The sequence below is a fragment of the Molothrus aeneus genome, chromosome 2 (assembly GCF_037042795.1).
Source record: "Molothrus aeneus isolate 106 chromosome 2, BPBGC_Maene_1.0, whole genome shotgun sequence".
In the NCBI taxonomy this organism is placed as follows: Eukaryota; Metazoa; Chordata; class Aves; order Passeriformes; family Icteridae; genus Molothrus; species Molothrus aeneus.
Genome location: NC_089647.1, coordinates 40,265,086 through 40,284,751, shown reverse-complemented (window position 1 = coordinate 40,284,751; position 19,666 = coordinate 40,265,086). Strand labels below are relative to the sequence as shown.

At 36.4% G+C, this 19,666-nt stretch overlaps 2 protein-coding genes across 4 annotated transcripts in view; one reads left to right on the top strand and one right to left on the bottom strand.

The window, feature by feature from the left end:
* Positions 1–1,970, bottom strand: part of CEP126 (centrosomal protein 126) — a 38,176-nt gene extending 36,206 nt beyond the window's left edge. For all 3 annotated transcript variants that reach the window (XM_066570649.1, XM_066570665.1, XM_066570657.1), the window contains exons 1-2: positions 1,816–1,970; positions 852–977 (exon numbers count right to left, since the gene is read on the bottom strand). In XM_066570649.1, coding sequence (XP_066426746.1) covers positions 852–977; positions 1,816–1,910 — 221 coding nt within the window. In that variant the 5' untranslated portion in view covers positions 1,911–1,970. The remainder of the gene's footprint in view (positions 1–851; positions 978–1,815) is intronic.
* A 3,453-nt stretch (positions 1,971–5,423) lies between these two features.
* On the top strand, positions 5,424–16,842 carry ANGPTL5 (angiopoietin like 5). Its single transcript, XM_066570636.1, has 8 exons — positions 5,424–5,525; positions 7,266–7,413; positions 8,392–8,495; positions 8,875–8,968; positions 9,733–9,833; positions 14,128–14,248; positions 15,269–15,454; positions 16,523–16,842. Exons 1-8 carry the CDS (start codon positions 5,424–5,426, stop codon positions 16,840–16,842), a joined length of 1,176 nt encoding a protein of 391 aa, XP_066426733.1.
* Positions 16,843–19,666: the final 2,824 nt, after the last annotated feature.

The following is a 19,666-nucleotide window of genomic DNA, read 5'->3' as shown; positions in this document are numbered from 1 at the left end:
TAAAGGAACTGTGGGGCACAAACATTAATGAGTTAACAAGAGGCAGAGGAAGCTGGTCTGAGACTGGGGGCTTGCAAGGAGGAACCCTTCTGCCTCTGCAGTACACACAGCTGAGCTCTCTGTATGTGTGAGCACCACCTCAGTGTGAGGGAAAAAACCTCTATGCCCATGACACTACACACAGCACTTCACTGAGACATTTCAGTGCATAATTTACTTAATCCATTTGCCACAGAACATTTCATGGCTTTGCACTCTCATGTATGCAGAAGACAGACTATGTAAAGCTCTGTTTAAAATGTCAGTACAAAATAAGTTTATTATAAGTATAATCCTGTACAAGAAAAATGTTGCTTTGTGTTTACTGGGAAGTGGGAGCACAAAGCCTCAGCATGAAGGGAAGGCTGTGCAGCTGTTATGCCATGCAGACAGAAAAACACACACTTCAGAAGGCAACAATTGCCTTCTGCTGGCCCACACTGTACAGCTGAGTGCATTTTTCATACCTTCATGGAAGCTAATAAAACCCAGAACACCAGAAATGCAGATCAGAACCACAGGATGAAAGTGCTACTTACCTTTAGTTTATATGAGATGTGACTACAGTGAGTTTCCAAAAATTAGAGAGTAAATCCGAATATTGCTATTTTTATTTTATTTGTCCTATGGCAAGAAACTGGATTGGTGAAACTTTTCAGCTTAGATTCCTCTAGGCCAAAGCAGTGAGCTATTTATCAAAGTGAACATGAAAATAGTAGAGATATATTGATCTGTCTCAAGGTTTTGACTCTTTTTGCTTTGGCTTTCTCTTTTTCTTACAATCCTCCATTAAAGGAACCCTAGTTACTTGCCTTCTTCTTCTATTTGTCTCCATCAAATATTTCATTGCCTTGCTCCGATGCATTTTTTGATCCTTTTTCAATGCCCGACGTTCTTCTTGTAAATCCTGTTCAAAATGAAACATTAAATCTCTACCCCTAAGACTGTGTTAAGGACAATAGAAACTGGATGGAACTGCTCATTAAATGATACAATAGCCTGTATGATTGGCCTTCTATAGAGTAGGTCCCATAACTGTATGTTACAGTCATAACTAACTTTATGCTCATCTAGAAAAAAATGTAATTGCATTTTAATTTTTAAAAGGATTTTAGGAGAGGCTTTGCACTTATCTTTCATGATGGCACCAGCTGAAAAATCCCACCTTTATTATGTTCATTTTGTGTAGTTATCTAAACCTGTAACATAAGGATGCAGGTATGACAGGGAAAATACTAAAGCTCCCCGCCACACACCATAAAGGATTAGTTGTTTACACTGAAATTGATCAACATCATTAAAAAAAAGCTCTCCAAAGAGCCAGATCAGCCCTGCATCACGCCAGTAATTATTTGAGTAGCACCGTGCAGGCGGATCTCAAGAGTTTGTGTCGGTAGTTCTTACTACTAAAATTCAAAAAACAAGAACCCACAAGTTAGGATGGAAAACACTATTCCTAATGACATAATCTCCTATAAAAGGGAAAACAAGAAAACTCCGAAGTTGCTTGAGAAGTCAACTTTCCCACGGCCGTTTAAAACCCGCAAAGTTCAAGTTTTAGTTTGAAGACACCCCTGAGGCGGTCCCTGACCGCGGGGCAGGGCGGAGGCTGGGATATCGCCGCCCCGGCCCGGCCGCCGCCCCGGCCCGGCCCCCGCCCCACACGGGCCCCACACGGGCCCCACGCAGCACCGCGGCCCCGGCCCCCCTTCGCAGGGTTCGGCCGGCCTGAGGAACGCCCGCCCCGGCGGTCGGGGACCGCCTGAGGAAGGATACACAGGGACGCTCTGCCGCCCTCCCGCGCGGTTCTGCGGTCCCCCGGCGAGGAGCTGCCCCCGCTCCGCCCCGCCGGCCTTCCCGCCGAGCTCCATGCAGCGCCCGGGTCAGCGCCGGACCCACACCGCCGCCAGCGCCGGGCCCCGCCGCGCCGTTCTGCGCCTCCTGCCCGGCCTCATAGCAACCGGCCACGCCGCTGCCTTCGCAACGGGGCGGGGCCGCGGCGCGGGGGAGCGGCGCTGGGCGAGAGGCCTTGGCTGCCGCGGCATTTGCTGCCTGCGAGGCTGGCGCAGGGGACAGGGCGAGACGGCACTCGAGGGCGGGCCGGGACCCGCCTCGCCCGGCAGGGCCTCGTCGGTGCCCGTGCCAGGGTGGGAGCCGTGCGTGGGAATCGCTCCGCACACTCCCCGCGGGCCTGGCCCGGGGCCGGCCAGGAGAGCGGTGCCCGACACCCTGCCAGGGACGGTGCTTGGCTCTCGCTGGGCTTTCCATCCTCTGCAGCGCTGTACGCCGCGGGATGACCTTTAAAAGCCCCAAACACACGGGGTCCGAGCGAACGCGTTCTCCTGGGCAAACACCACGTGCGGGTTTGCAGAGCTCTGCGGTGCCTCTTAGGCCTGCTGAAGACTTGCAGTTAACCCCGTAAACTTTTTTTTTTTTTAACCACAGGGTGTAGAAATAACAACAACATCAACCACCAAAAGATGTTTTGTGCAGTTGATGCACAAAATGATGAGTATTATAGAAAAAAGATTAAAAAGTCCATAAATACACAAAGGAAAAAATACAAAAAAACCCCACCCCAGTTTGTTCTTAAGACTGCAAAACTTTTTTTTTTTTTTTTTTTTTTGAAGCAAAGTAGGGTGTGTAGTCTTGGGATATTGCCCTGCCTCAGATGAGCTGTCAGCAACAGGCTAAATGCCTTGGTGGTTTCCTGGCGAGACATTTCTTGGCTGGTGTATTTGAGTTTAAACCAATTCTTCTTTTTTTTTTTTTTTTTTTCTTTTTTTCAGTGTGCAGCTGTTCTATGTCTTTGACTAGGAAGGTAAAAAATAGTACTCTGCATTTGTAAAATACTTTTCCGCACAGACCCCTCCCCCATATTTGTAGCACAGTTTGGGAAGTGGGTGTTGCTGTTACCATTTTGCAGTCAAGACCAGTGGTGGTCAGGTTGCCAAATGTGTTTAATATTTACAGTATTCCAGTTACTGCCATTGAGAAGATGACCCTAAAATGGAAGTCTTTCACCTCTAGTTCGGAAAACCAACCCCAAATTCACCATTTCTTTGCCCCATCTGCTCTGTTGTATTGCTGAAGGTGGAAAAATGGTTGTCAATTTACCACTGTGTGCTTCTCAACCTACACACACATTTAAAATCCCAGTTTGCCTGATAAAATACACTGTTTCATTTAGGATGCAATAGAAGGCTTTATCAGGTTGGAGAACTGAGTCACCCAAGCAGAACTGAGGCAGAGCTGGGAAACTGCAGAATTTGGGCCTATGTCACATTTAGGAAGATTGAAGGTCATGGTCAACTCATGCCACTGACAGATTTTGAGCTTCCTTGGATTTACTGAAAATTTTCATCTAATACAGTGCAACTTGCAGCTTCACCTTAAGACACCTGAGATTCAGAACTTATTCAGTGTTTATATATATTTCTTTCTCTTGTTTATTTTTTTATTAAATCTTCATCGTTCTCCTTTATGGTTATTGGATCTCCTCAAGAGTAACCTCACATCTTTCAGACTGTGAGACAAGAAGGTGACAAGCTGGGGCCCATGTAATCCAGAACTGTATGATTATTCTGGGGTAGGAAGAAACCTGATTTTAAGTAGTAACAGAATGGAAGGTCCTGCTCTGGCAGCTGGTTTGAAAGAAGTTTCATAAATTTTACTTTGGGCCGGACACTGATATTTCATTGAAGCTCTTAAAACTTTGTGGGATGTATTCTGAATTTATTACAAGTCTTATTTAAAGGCTGGAGCATAGCTGTGCTGCTGCAGAAACATATTTTTCTTTCCTTCTTGTCCCAGTGGAGGATTAATCTGCTGATGCCCTATACTTTTTCTCCAAGCTGTGTAGGCAACTGCATGGGAGAAGTTAATGTTCTGACTGTTTTAACCATTCCTGAATTTTGTCACTCTGCCTACTGATGTACATAGAAAGAGGAAGAAAAACTGCCTTTAATGTGATATATAGAGAGCCATGGAAATATTTTCACCTTTTTCCTGAGACTGAACTAATGATCACAACCTGCATCTTCTTGAGAAAGCATCAACTGATGCACTAATTAAACCCTAGTAAGTCTCATATTGGAAAACTATTATGTACCATGAGGTACTTTAGAAAAAATTTAAAATTTTATTTTGAGAGATACAGAAGAGCCAAAGTTGTTCAGAATTTCACAGGCAGTTGAATATACTCCTCTCAGTTACAGGTTCTTAGTACTATTTAGCTATTAATTGTCAATAAATATTGGATTAAAAAGTTTTTTAATCCCCACTCCCAACAAGTATTGGTTGCTCCCAACAAATCTTAGTAGCAACCTATTTCTAGTGTATTCCAGTTTTAGATAGAGGTGGAGATTAACTACTCCACTAGAGGTGGAGATTATCAAGCCAAATTTGGAGCACTGCCTTCTTGTACCAGTGTAAGGTGCAGTTGAACAGTGTATTCTGAAGATCCTTTAGACAGTGTATTTCCCAGTGGTACATTGGAAGCGGAGGCTTCATTTATTCAGCCAGATCACAAACAATTTAAATTCTCTAATGTGTCTAAATTCTCTAAATATGTTGGATATTTCTGAACTTTTTTTTTGCTTAGACTATCAGATCCAGTTTTAAGACACAAAAGTAGTGGAATTGAGTGAAATCTTAAGTGCCTTATAGTTTTAATTAAGCTTCTGTGGACTACATTTAATTTTCTTCTTTTCATGCCATTCTCTTGTACTTCGACTTTTTTCAGGGATAAAAATCATTGTACTGAATGATAGTCTCAGTACCTGTGTTACAAGGGGTGGGCTACCAGTGAGACCAAAATACTGGTATTATTCTCCTGGTAAAAGATTTTCTATTTAATACAAAGTACTAATTTAAAATAATATCTATTCAGTTTTCTATTTTGAAATCACTTTGATGACATATTCCAAAACTGCCTCCACAGCCTGTTCTAGTGCACTACCACCACAGCAATACAGACTCTTTAATTTTAATGAAAAAAAAAGCTTGGTAAAAATTTGAAAGCATGAAGTAATACTAATTTTTCTTTCAAGTAGCCCAGAACACTCATGCCAAATATACACAAATGCTCAAAAATAGCATATAAGAAAATCTGTCAGAGTTTATCACAATGAAAATGTATATGTTTAATGTGTCATGTAGAGGTGATAAGCAGTAATTTTCCTTCAGGATGCAAGTAGTAATATATAAAATCTGCTGTGCAGTTGAAATGTGGTTTATTAAATCCAGGCAGTAAAGGAGTGATGTGTTGGCTGCCCTTTGTGCTGTAGACATTCCCAAATAGTTAGATCAGGCCTTCATAGTGTACAATTCTTTCCACAGAAATTTGAAACTCATCAAAACATTTGAATTTCTGCAAGTAAAAGATGAGCCACCACTTTAGGGTAACTTCATTTATTTGTCTTAATATTTTTTTGTTCGGTTTAGGAGAGACTGTCATAAATAATGGCGAACCTTGTTCACCTAAGGTAAGATTTTCTGTTACTTTGTTCAGATAAGATAATGAATGTAACTGAATGATTTTTCAGAAAACTGACAGATGTTTTAAAAATATGGATTACTTTATTCAAGATAGATATGAAAATACAGAAGAATCAGGTATTTTCAGATAGAGAAAAGAAACTACATTGAAATTGTAGGAATTCAATATATTAGAACATTTTTGAATTAATGTCCTGTATCACAGTTCAGTTGTTATGTCATATTTTTAATCTCATCTGCATGACTTTAAATGCAGAGTAACTATTGGTTTTGGCAGAGTCAGTTCTTGCTTGAATTGCTGAGATCAGACTTGGTGGCTTGTTTCATGTTGGCTTTTGTTAAAGATAAATATTGATTAAAAATATTTGCTTAACAGTGTTTAATTGAACATCTGGTGAGTAGCTGTGATAGCCCTGGAACAAGCCATACTTTCAAGTGTTCTATTTATAAGTTCCAGAGATCTGTTTATAACTCTTGCATAATTTTTCTTTCTTTATTTTGTGCTTATTTCAAAATTAAAGAAACACATTATTTTACTTCTCTATCATTCTCCAGGCATAAAATGCAATTATACTAGTAATTCAGAAACCTTTTTTTGTAAAATTCCTTTGTTAACAGTTTTCTGTAATTTTTACTTTCATTTTTTAAGACCAAAAATCAGGGCAAAAAACCCTGTTCAGTGCTTGCTGGTGTAGTACCAATTGCAGAAAGAGAAAACTGGAGCAGGAAAGAACAATTATGATGAAGATGTATTCAAGTCTAAATAACTTTTGTTTTTCATTAAAATCTTGACATTTCTAAGGATCCTATTTACATTTGAAAACACAATATATGAACATACTACAAATGTCTTGCTGAGATGATGAAATCATCAAAGACTCATATGAAATACTCATATGTTGCTTAGTCTTTTGACAATGACACATAATTTTTTAATTACTTTTAGTAATTTCTTTAAGTGATAATTCAGAGGCATTCCTTTATTTTATGTCATATGGCATCATGGAAGAAAAAATATTAAATATGAATATACAGTTTTAAAATAACAGTAATATGTGGAGCTACTTTTACTAATGCTATTATTGTTACTGTTTCAGATAATTGTGTGCCCATAAATACTGTCCCTTTATTCTTTCCCCCGTAAGAACATTTATAATATTTATTTTACTGCTGAATTGGTCTGCAAATCTTCTCAGTAGTTGCATAAGTTTTCTCATGACTGCTTGTGTGCATAAATTAAAAACTTATGCAACTAATTCCTTGACCAGTGTCTAAATAATGAAGTTAGGAATTTTCAAGAATAAAAGTACTTTGCTAATATCTGGTAAATCCAAAAGCCTGCTCCTTTCCTGTGAAAATAAGTTCATTAGCATTTGAGATGCCTGTTGGGTGTGGTGATTCCTAAAATGCAGGATTTGCAAGTTCTTCCCTCCCACTTACAGTGCTTACAAGTATAATACCTCCCCAGAAATGGTGGTGGTATTTTTTTTAATATATAGAGGTTCTTATTTATCTCTGACACTACTTTTTTCTTGTGAGGTATGGCTAAGCAGAGAACATCTAATCAGTTTTGGTCTCAGCTCTGTCAATTATTGCTTGATAAAGCTTTTAAAAAACAGGTTTTGAAAGAAGTTCTGTGAAGCAATATACTTCATTTTGACAGACTGAGCTATTTTATGTGTGCTTTATGTTCAATTTATTTCCCCCTCCATTGTTTGGTACAACAGGACACAAGGAATGTTGGAGCTGTGGAGGAACCACTCCAGGCAGAAGAGAAAAATAAATCTGGAGATATTTCAAAACAAAAAGAACAATGCCTTGTACCGTGTGATGCTCAAGCTAAAATTTTACGAGGGGACAAACATTATATGTGCAGTATGTATTCATAAAGAATACTTTCAGTGATGGGCTGTGCAGTGCCATGCTATGCAATCCTCTCCTCTGCTACGCTATGCTGTGCAAATTTATTTTTTCATCTTCTTGAGCACACATGACAGCCTTGTGACCCTGCTGCCCAAACTGTGTGTTGTCCAGAAAATGTGGGGTACCCTGTTTTAGGGATGCAGCTGGTATGACAAAGTATAATCATTGGTGAAGACAGGCAAATCCAAGCAGTCACACAACCCACCTAGATCTGTTATGCTCTGAATGTCAGTATCTCACTCAATTAGAGAGGAAGACGAGGATGTCTGTTGCTCATTTAAACATCATAGCTGGGTGTGGGGGTGTAAGTGAGAGGTAATTAATTAATTAGTCAGTTACATGGGAGTAAATGTGTACTTCACCTTACTTTTATGGACGCTTACACAGGATATTCTCTATGCACTAGCTTGACAAACTGCACAACAAATTATACAATCAGCCTCTGAAAATAATTGTGCAAATTCTTGGTTTTCACATATGATTTCAAAATATATATTATTAATTATGTGCCATTATGATGATGACTGTGATTTTTAGCATCAGGGCAAAAACCAGGAGTAGTACAATGAATGAGCAAATGTAAGGTGACAAGAAGCCTTATATATGTCTTTTATCATATGCATTTATATTTCTGTGATATCCATTAACTGGTTGTCCAGTTTATCCAAAGATAAGATTAATTTATTCTTCAAAACATGAGAAGATCCAACACTTCTTAAGATATCTGTACTGCAATCAGAAAGTCTGAAGTTTTTAGCACCTTTGGCTTTAATCTGTGGTCTCTGTATTACTTTAATTTCACTTTTAGGTGCTGTAAGGTAAAACACCTTCAGTATTAATTTAGATGTCATAAATAAGTATGTTGTCATTTAGTCAAGAATATTTCTAGAGTTATGAAAACAAAGTGGATGAACATATTTCTTTCTGAAGGAAATTTGCAGAACTCTCTTGCTGAATATGCCAGAAGTACAAAAAAACTGGTAAGAGACATGATGGATGATCAACAGTCTTCGCTGGATTACCTTTCTAATCAGGTACCTTTTTCCTTTATTATATAGATTTGTATTTGTTTTTTCTCACACCAGGTGTTGTCTTTCTAAGGAAAAATAGGGCTCATTAAAGCATTCAAATTGTCATTAAACCAGTAGGATTAGAGTGTTTTATCACCAGTCCTTGTACCTCTGGTAGGTGTGAGTTCCGTTTCTACGAGGAGCAGTAAGCACCCCATTTCACAACTTAGTGTCATACATTGCAGTAGGGAAAGTGGAGGGCCATTACTTCACATTAGTACAACTAACTACACATCACAAAAATTAACTTCAGATTATGTTAATTAGGTGTCAGAAAAAAAATCTTTAGAATGTAAAATTTCTCATTTCAACCTAATTAAAGATCTTTTATTTGAATTTGCAGGTAAATGAACTTATGAACAAACTTGTTCTTTTGAACACAGTAATTTTGAGAAAACATCTGGATCCACTTCCTTATAAAGCAGTTCAATCTCATGGTAAGTATTTTTCAGATGTAGTCTTGACACCTTCCCTTTTTATCTTTGTATCTTGAAAAGCAGCTAATTAAAGCAAAGGTAAGCAATTCTACATTGACATTTATCCTGTGTTAGTAACATATAATCTCTGGAAACTTAATAAACTATTTAAAACTGTTATCATAAATACTGCTTTAAATCATTTGCATCTGACAACTCTGGGCATCCTCTTTAACATGCTGATTTTTATGTAAAATATCAAGTATGATTATTAGCTAGTAAGTGATCTGAGGCTGCTGAATGGTACATTCTTTTGCAATGAAATAAGGTGTGCTCTGCATCTGCAGTATCCTTCTTCAAATGGAATGTTTTTCATGTATACTTTAAGATGGAAAGGCTTTTACAAGTATAAATATAAATATCTGTAGGAAAAAGACTTCATTTCTCAGATAATATGTCTTTTTCATGGTCTGGGTGTTAAAAATAAAATAAAAAAAATCCATAAATGGGATCAGATACATAATCTTTAATTTCATATGGGTATGTATCATATCTATTAAGATTAGAAAGAACTTTGTCAATACATTGTCATTTGTACTTAGAAGCTCAATGGTGTTTAGAGAATTTTAATTTGCAAGATAAATTCATGACAAAGCATGATTTTAAAGTTTGCATAAGAAGAAAACAATTCATGCCACCAAGAAAAGTAATATTCCTGTATTAATCTGTATTTTTTTAAAACATATTATGCTCATGAACTTCCTTGTATACCTATTTTTCTCTAGGTTTGGACTGCACTCATATTAAAGATACCGTTGGTTCAGTTTCAAAAACTCCAAGTGGTCTGTACATTATCCATCCAGAAGGATCAAATTATCCTTTTGAGGTAATAAATTTATTATTAGTCATAATTTGCTTGAGAATATAAATTTAGAATATTTTTAATAGACTTAAAGTGTTTTCAATGACAATTCTTCAACAGATGAATGAAAAATGTATTAAATGATCTGCACATGTCTGCTTTTACTATAATTTTGACAAGTTTCTTGTTTTCTACAAAGAAATTTAATCTCTGTCATAAGAGTCCGTTGTCAGTTTTCATATGCAGTGAAAAATACCAAAGAGGAAAACCCAAGGTGTTTTCCAGCACCTCTTTTGGATATGGAGAAGAGCTGTTCTTTGCTGTTTTAGAGATGGAAAACTGAAGAGCAATTGACTGATCTGATTGGCTTTTAAGACAGGACTTTGAGATTTTGAGTGATTCTGCTGTATAACATTGCCTTCCCTTGTGATGGGACTCCGTGAATGCAGTCATCCAAGTGTAGGAGAAAGTTGAGAAGTAGAAACCTTGTCTAAGTATCATTATAATCCAGTCTTGAGGCACAGAGGCATCTAAAATTGTGGTTTTCCTATCCAGTTTGCAGGATTTATATTCCTAAGACAAGGATATATATCCCTAAAACAAACTGCAGCAATCATGCTTCCTATCACTGCCTGCACTTTATGTAATTGCTCAGATTAATAGTGCTCATCTAGAAGAATGGAATTTTGCATTAATTTCCTCAGACTCAGAATATTAAGATCTTTGCAAACACAAGGAATATTTTGTTTTATGTATTTATTTCCATTTCAGGCTGTTCTATTTAGAGAAGGCCTTATGCATAGTGGAAAGGTAGACATGGCACTTTCAAACCTTCAACTTTGCCATACAGGTTGAAGTCATTATTTTTGAAGAAAAAACAAGGAATTTAAGCCAACAAATAACTAACAAAGTTTAATATCTATCTTCATAGTGTTCCTTTATATGTAACAAAGGAAGAATGAATCCCTTTATCTCTAGCCAAGTGGAGCCCTTCAAAATGCTACAAAAAGGAGCTTAAACTGGTTAAGAAAAGGTTTCAGAGTTATGCTGGCATCTCAAAAGAAAAAAAATGAACTTGATACTGCAACCTTTGATATAAAAACCTATCATTCTCTTGATGCAATGCAGGGAGCTCGGGAAAAAGATCTGTAACTCATCAGTAAGTCCCTTCCATGTAGAAGAAAGGCAAAGACGTTGCAGCGTTCATAGAACAATCATATTTGTAGTATGAGGAAAATGCAACTATAGCAAAAATTGCATCTGTTTAATAATTTCTTCTGGAATGAAGGTGATTCCAGAAATACAAAAGAAAAATTATAGCAATTTGATTAAAAGAACAAGGTAACAATAAATAATGAGAAGAATGTTTGCAGTCATGAGTGTCTCATTTCTTGTCTGGTAAATGTTGCACAGAACTTGAAAGACAGTGCCAAAAAGCTCTCAGAGAAAAAATTTCTAAAATATGTGTTCCATAAAGAATGTTATTTTAAGGAAAACAACTTAATGTGAATTCTTTCATGTGTTGAAGCATAAAAAGAGTACAAGAGAAATGGTAGACAAAAATATCAAGACATTTGAATATAAACAAGAAATTATAAAGCATCTTTTAGAGGCTAATAACCAAGAGTTCTAAATGTTCTGCAGACCAGCAAAATAAGAAAAAATACAGAGGTAGAAAACCATAGTAAGAAACTAGAAAACAGGAAACAAACCCAACATGAAACAATTTATATCAATGAAGACCTTTGCAGCAATAAAATGTCTTTTTATGCAATGGAACCTAAATGAAAACGTGTTTAGAATAATATGCATAAAGATATCAGTTAAATGAAAACTATTTAGAAAATGTGATCCCATTCTTATTTTTCATGTTTGATACCTCATGTTTCCACAAGTGAGTATAGATTTTTATGCTTAATTTGGGCTAATTGAACTCCAGATGCCAGGAGCAATAAAAATACCTAGCTTTAGTGGTAGTGGCAGGTTTCTGTCACCTCAGAAAGTTACTCTCAACTAGGCTTTTTCCCTGAGCATTTATTAATGAGATGATTAAAGCCAGTTTTACTTTTGGAAAAATGAACCATGACCAATTTCTGATACATTTTTCAATCAGTAAATTTAGATCAATGATATTTCTCAGTTAAATCAGATAAACTAAACAGTTGTTTAGCATATACCTCTTATACACACTGGAGGTGGAAAAGGAAGAAATATTCAGTAGAAGTGTCCTCCTTCTCATTTAATTTAGCTTGTACCTGGCACAATCATGCCCTTCATACCTGTCATGATATGAGACAGAGCAAACTGTAAAGCATATTAACTATTATAAGGCTTTACAATTGCAACATTTCCATAAGGGATTAAGAAAACTACACAGCTATAACTTTATTTTTCTGTATCTATCTAATATTTTATTTAGCTGGTGTATGTATGATTTAGCTGGTGCTGTATCTAACTGGCCGATGACCTCTCATGTAGAACCATATCCGCTCCTTCTGTGAATTATCAACATTCACACTGATTTATATTGGACCAATGACTGATGTTATGACCAAGTGGGATCCTCACAGTTTTCTGACTCATAATCAGAGGAGTAGCCAAGCATGCAATTATCTACTCAAGACAGTGGATGAGGCAATGGTATTATTTTGAATGAGGTTTAGGTATTTTCATTTAAATATTCATTTTGGAATCTTCTGTATTTCTTTTTATTCCAGTTTTATCCTCCTTGGGTGACTGAAATAAGCATGTGACTCTCCAGGGAATAAAGGTCACAATTCTTTTTTCATGCACAAAAGCCTTAGTATGATTCACTTAGTATTTGTTTTGCAAGAATTGCCTGAAGTATCTTACTTGAAGGTCCAAGATCCATCAGGGTGTATTAAATCAAATCGCATCTCTTCCTGTTGCTTTCTTGTCATTCATTGAGAAGACATTGTTAAATCACAGAGGCTCTAACTATAATGTTGATGTTTTCCTGCTAAGGAGCAAGTCTGGTTTCCTGAAAAATATCAGGCTACTACAGGCAATGGAGGTGCAACATATATTGCTCAGTCTGACACAAATTTTTTTGACGGTTAAACTGACACCTAGTTTCACTTTTATCAGCTGGCTAAGACTGCAAATCTCTCTTTTCTGAAACATGTTTCATTTTGTACATTCCCTGTAATGTCAAAAATATTTCTTACTTTACTCCATCACTTGTGCATCGGCTTAGTGTTATCACAGCCAACATTATGTTCTGAACTTACTTTTGTTACCACAAGAAGCTTACTGGCTCACTACCTATAAGCATTTTCCAGGTTAATTCTGATATTTGTCACCTTTGGAGACAAAAATGAGCCCCTGTTTTCAAACACTAATTATGGATACTCTCCCTTAGAATTGCATTGAATAGCTTAGGGAGGACAGTGTATAAATGCCTAATATGATCTTTCTAAATTAGATTTCCAGACTTTATAATCCCAGTTAGAACTGATCAAGATTTGGTACTGCAGATATACTTAGGAAAGTCAATTACAAATCTTAAGTTAGATGGGCTGAGGAGAAAACGTGCCACATAATGTGATATTCCAAAGCAGAGCAGATGGCAGCTGGACCACTGCCATTTGACATACATGCTGGGCACAAATTTTAGCAAAGACTCCTAAAGACTCATAAATTTGAGAGTTGATGTTATGTATTCAGTGGTACTGCTCAGTTGCAGGCAGTTATATGTTCACATTGGGACTTCCCTGGATCGGGGCCACTTCTTATGTAGAGGTTTTTGCTGCTGCAAATTATTGTTGTATGCTGGGTTATTGCTATCACTGTTTTCCATTTCCTCACCCTTATTAAAGGCTCTAAATTTCCCAGGCACCTCAAACACAGTATTCTCTAGAAGAAGGCATGGCGGTGACAGAGAACATATAAGAAGTTGTGTTTATTTTGCTTTGCTGAAATAAAAGTTTATTCGGTGTTGCTACCTGTATCAGTGATATGCTGCCTGATTAATACATGACATTGCAAGTTGCTTCCCTTCCTTGCTATAAATGTTACAGTGACGTTTATCAAAGCTTATTTATTATATCTGTTATGAGCAGACTATTATGCTCAGCAGTTTCTACTGGTTGAAGAAAAATCCAAATCAAACAGTTCCACAAGAACATATAAAAAAATGTTGCAGCTTCATTTTTTTATTTTCTTGGAGCTTTTTTTAAAGATATTTGAAAAATGTGTTACTTAGCGAAACTCTGGGCAGCCCGCCTTTATTTAATTAAAATGTGTTTTTCCTAAAAGCTGCTTAAAGAATGCTTAATCATGCCTATGTTTATTTTAGGTTTTGTGTGACATGGATTTTCGAGGAGGTGGATGGACTGTGGTTCAGAAAAGAACTGATGGAATTGTTCAGTTTCAGAGAACATGGTCTGAATATCTGGATGGATTTGGTGACCTTACTGGTATTAATTTTAAATACTCTAAAGTGCTTTGGATCCCACATTTCTCCCGCTTTTTTGTGAGCTACATTTCACTAAATTGCGTGGTAGTTTTAGCAGTATGAAGTTCTTGTTTCTTAAAAGTCTTGTTTTTACTTAAGGATTTTTTAAATCAAATCTGTTGTGTGATTTTCCCAGTAATAACTATTACCCCACTAGAGTCCTTAGTTATTGCAGTCTTACAAGAGTGTTTAAAATAGTATATTTTCTGTTTGAAATAATAGATTGTATTTCTTCTCTTTTCAGATTTAAAAAAAAAAAGCCTTTGTTGCTTTGAATCACTCATTTCCTTAGAGTAGAGAAAAATCAATAATATTTCACCATAGGGCATGCAAAGTTATTAATAATTGAAATATTTCAGTACCTTATACCAACACAACTATGATGTTAATTTTTTATTGCCACCTTTAATCCTGCCAGACTAAACCCATTTGCTTTTTCAGAAGTTTATCTGGGATTGCAATGGAAGCACTCAGCTTTTCTGTACAAAGAAGTGCAGCTCATATGAGGCCACAAGTGTGATTAATGGAGGCAGCAAATCTTGAGAACAGGGCTTAAATTTTGAGAATAGGGTTTGGATATATTTTTTTTTTGCTTTTCATAGAATGCTAACATTTATCATTTCTCAGTATTGCCCTTAGGAGTGCTACTGAGTTCTGTTCATGCAAGTGGTTCTTCAGCACATTCAGTTTTTGTGGTCTTTTAAGATATATTGCAGATGAATATTTGAAATCTATCATCTGGACAATTTTCTAAAAATTATCACAGAAAAAAAACCCCCATGATGCACACATGGGTTTTCTTAGGGATTTCCTAAGGAAATGGGAAGATTACTCTGTTCCTTCATTAGTCTTTCAAAGGAATATAAGCATATCATGCAACTTTTATTACATTTGGTTCAGGAAGGAAAGTAAGAAAACAGGAACAATCACCTTTTTTTTTACAGTTTCCATTTCTGGACTATATATTATATTTCTCTTCAAGGAGAATTTTGGCTTGGACTGAGGAAGATCTTTGACATCGTAAATCAAAAGGCCACTCATTTCAGTCTTTATGTGGATTTGGAATCAGAAAATGACAAGCATGCCTATGCATCATATGATGGATTTTGGATAGAGGATGAATCATGTTATTTTAAGATCCATTTGGGGCATTATTCAGGAAATGCTGGTAAGAACTTCCTTCTTAGAAGTATTTAAAGGTAGTTATTCCCTTTCTTAATATGAAAAAAAATGATCCAAAAGAATAATAATTAACTTCAAAAATTTTATTTCTAATGTGTTTTTCTCTGGTATATAATGAACATTTATGCAGATAAATTTTTAATTATATGGTGATCTGTTATGCCTGTAATAAAAAAAAAGAAAATTGAAGGGGATATATATATATAAAATAAATAAGGGATTTTTTGGGCGTTAGTGTTTATTTACCTAATCGTTCAATTGTTTAGATGTCCTTTATCTCATTATTGGCAGTCTTCCTGATGATGCTTTGGATAATTCAGAAGTGCACAGATAGTCATGTACAAAGGATAGAGAAAGAAACTGAGTGGAACAAAGCTGTTCTACAGTGTGTAATAGTTGCTGGGTGATGCATAGACACAAATTAATTCCAGACCTCCCTTAATAGCATAAATACACTAAGCGTGCAAAGATTTGCATTAAGCATTGCATCATGTCTTACTGCTTTTTTCTATGTTATGCAAGAATGGTCCTTATTATCAATGAAATAGTTAATCTCTAAAAATGTTAGTGCTTTACTCTGTATTTGTGAAAAATACTATTTCTTCAGTAAGTTCTTTAGTAAGACAACAGAGACAGGAACAACTGACCTTTGTGTTTCAACAATTCCATCGTGTTTCATGACTCACTCTGGGGCTTTGGGCACGTTACTGGAAAATCTGAAGTTACAACCATTTTTGTTTACTTTTATCTCTTCTTCCTCTGTCTTTGAGGACAGAAGCCTTTACCTTCATAGCAAGCATGCATCGCTAAAAGCAAGGCAAATATGAAGACATTTCATTGAATTTTAACTTCTTCCATATTTCTCAGTATTTTATTCTTTTTTTCCCTGCATCTTTAGCACTTTTGCAGCTCATTAGCTGGTGCTCTTAACTGCTTTTGAAGAATTCTACTTTTCTAATAAATTCAGAGGAAAAGTTTGCACAGTGTGCATGAAGTAAGAAACATTTCTCTGTAAATAACTTTTTTTATTGTTCTGTTTATCTGTTATACTTAGGAGATGCATTTAGAGGATATAGAAGAGAAGATAATCAAAATTCCATGCCTTTCAGCACTTTTGATGTTGATAACGATGGATGCAGGCCAATGTGCACTATTAAAGGACAGCCAGTAAAGAGCTGCAGTAACTTCAGTGATAACACCGGATGGTGGTTCAACAAGTGTGGCCTTGCAAATCTTAATGGTGCTCATCGCTACAGAGGTAGATTCCTTGCAACTGGCATTCACTGGGATACATGGACAATGAACAAAAAACCAGTCAAAATTAAATCAGTTTCCATGAAAATTCGGAGAACCAATTATCCATATTTCCATTAACATATGAAAATAGAAATATATCTCTCTTTGCAATTATGTGGAATGATGTATCACTACAATCATAAATACCTTTCATCTTCACTTGAACGGTTCAGTCGTAAAACTTTTTTAGATATTTCTATAATATAGTTACTAATTTTTATTATGAAATGTCAGCATTTATGGTGTTCCAGCTTGAGAAAGATCCTAAGAAGAACTTAGGAAACTCAGGAACTCAGGAAAAGGATTAAGATGAGTGTTTGTCAGCTTTTATTCAACTGCCTCTTAAAAAATCTCAGAACCAGCAGAAAAAATTATAAAAAGAAGTGTAATGCTGTCTTTTGAATGTGCTCTTTCTATGCTCTCCATATCTAAATTGGCAAGAAGTTTCAGCAAATTTTATTAAAAAAACCCATGTACCTGCAATTTTTATCATAATATTTTGGAAAAATACTTAATCTTAAGTTAAATTTCCAGCATCAGCTTTTCTTTCTATATTCCTTATCAGACAAGATAACAATTGTTTCAATGTTTAAATAAGATTTTGTATACCATAAGGGCCTGATTTTTATACAAATAGGGTTGATAGTGACATTCAAGAACTATGACCAATTTTGTATTTCATTTTCATAGTCAGTGTATTTCATAGTGTAGTTTTGACTCTACCATTGTCTATTTCACAATTGACTACAAATTAAAACTTTTTTTCAAAGAAAACTTCTATCTTTTCATATAACCTGTGCAGCTTTAATTTTTGGATATATGGGCCTGATCTTATGTTTTTCATTCTTAGTTGCTTTCACTTTGTGAACGATCATTTGGTAACGAATAAAACCAACTTAAGTTGTATAAACACATTTAAAACTAAGGATTGTGAATTCTTTGAATTTCTGTCGGTAAAAATAGAAAAATATCAATAAAAATGTGGATATGGTCAGTACAGTGTTTCTGGAACCTAGCATCAAATCTGTAGCTAGGCATGGAATATCTCATCTTTGCTTCAGTTTCAGCAGATCAGCTCTGTAATATCATGTGGAATGAAAATAGTTAAAAACTCCATGAATTTCCTCTTTGCTACTTTTTATTTTATCCAAGCATTAATACAGTGAGCAGAAACCATCATCAATTCAGAACCACCACAATTTAGGGCTTCTTCCCAAAGATTTATGTAGCCATATGAGAAAACAAAGCTTTTCACAGGGTATGTTACAATGTTAAGGGGGAGAAAAGATTACTCTTTTTTGTTTGTTTGACTAGCCTTTAACAGTTGGAGGTAAAAAGTTGCTAAAAACAAAAGGTTTCCTCTCTGCTAGAGAGAAACTGAGGACTGTCCTTATGGGAAGGCTTAGAGGAGAAGCATGGTAGGAAGTAGCTTGAGGAAAAATACCACAGGCCTTGTAAAGGCATTGTGAGAAAGGGTATCGGTTCTGCTCTTAGGGGAGACTGAATTCTCTGAGCACAGTGAGGGTTTTTTTTGTCAGACACTGGAGTATTTGAAATTAAAGGTGAAGAGATTGTCTGCACACCCTCTTCAGCCTGCCCTCACACCAGCCTTATCAGGAATGGAACTGCTTTGAACAGCAGCCTGGACCCAGCAGACTTATAAATGTAGATGCTTAAATGAGAGAGCTTCTGCACTAAGATTAACAAGCACTGGAGCAGTATTAATTCTGGCTGTAAGTCTGGATGTTGTCACTGTATTAGGGCTCTTATGTCAGAAAGAGTCCTCAGCCCGTGGCACAAGAATCCTACTGGAGAATGCCAGGGGGTAAATTTCATGGAAGTGCAAAGGCTTTAATGAAAGCCTCAAACTTTGATGGTGTGGCCTCTGTTCTGACAACCAGATCTGAGCCTGTGAGCAGGAGTCTAAGGTACTTTGGATGTATATAACTATATTCTACTGACACCCTGAGGCTGCTTTTGGCTTGTTTAGAATTCCTGCTTAAAACTGAAGGTAGAAAATGAAGATTGCAGACTTGTGCTGGCAGATATTGCCACATTCAATTATGAGCTTTAATCTCCCCGTTGTCAGCATTGGCTAGATTAGCTGGCAACAACAAATCTTAAAGGAGATGGACCTGAAAAGATAATTAAAGAATAATTCTTGCAAATAGACGTTCTAAAATGTAGAGTATGCCTAGAAAATCAGTGGAAGTGCAAGAGATTAGTTGGCAGCTTCCTGGTGCATGTCTGAAATACAGCAATGAAAAGAGAGCATTTTCCATGTGATGAATGGCTATTGTCTCCAAAGGCTCATTCCATTTCCTCCCAAGTAAGAAAAAAAATGGGAAAACAAATCAATTTTTTAGTTAAACACAGAGAATTTTCAAGGACATTAAACTTTTTCTGGGGCCTATGTTTCGTATTTGCAGCTGGTAGCTTCCAACTGTCATAAAATAGCATGAGATTTGTGTTGCCATTTTTAGAACTGGTAATCAGTTCGTTATTTCCCAAATAGTCTTGTTTCAACTATAATATAAGGGAACATGTAGGAACATCTGTTGTGTGATTAAGAGAAACCAATTGAGTGTTTCAAATAAAGAGTACCTTGGTTTAACTGCACTTAATATCTACTCCAGGAATGATACTTCAAACTATAAGAAGTTGCCATTTAAGGACATGTAATCTCTGATGCTACAAAACTGCACTTCTTTTGTTTTGGTTTTTTTTTTCCAGTAGTATGTCTTCAATTTGTAAATTACAGTTTGGTGAACTCAAATAGTCTAGTTATTTGACCATTCTGGTCACAAGCAACCTTTCTGGTGACTTTGATTTTGTTTTGCATGTCTCCCTCTGAAGTATGCCCTGTATTGTCCCATTGCCAAACCAGAAGCCAGCAGAGACA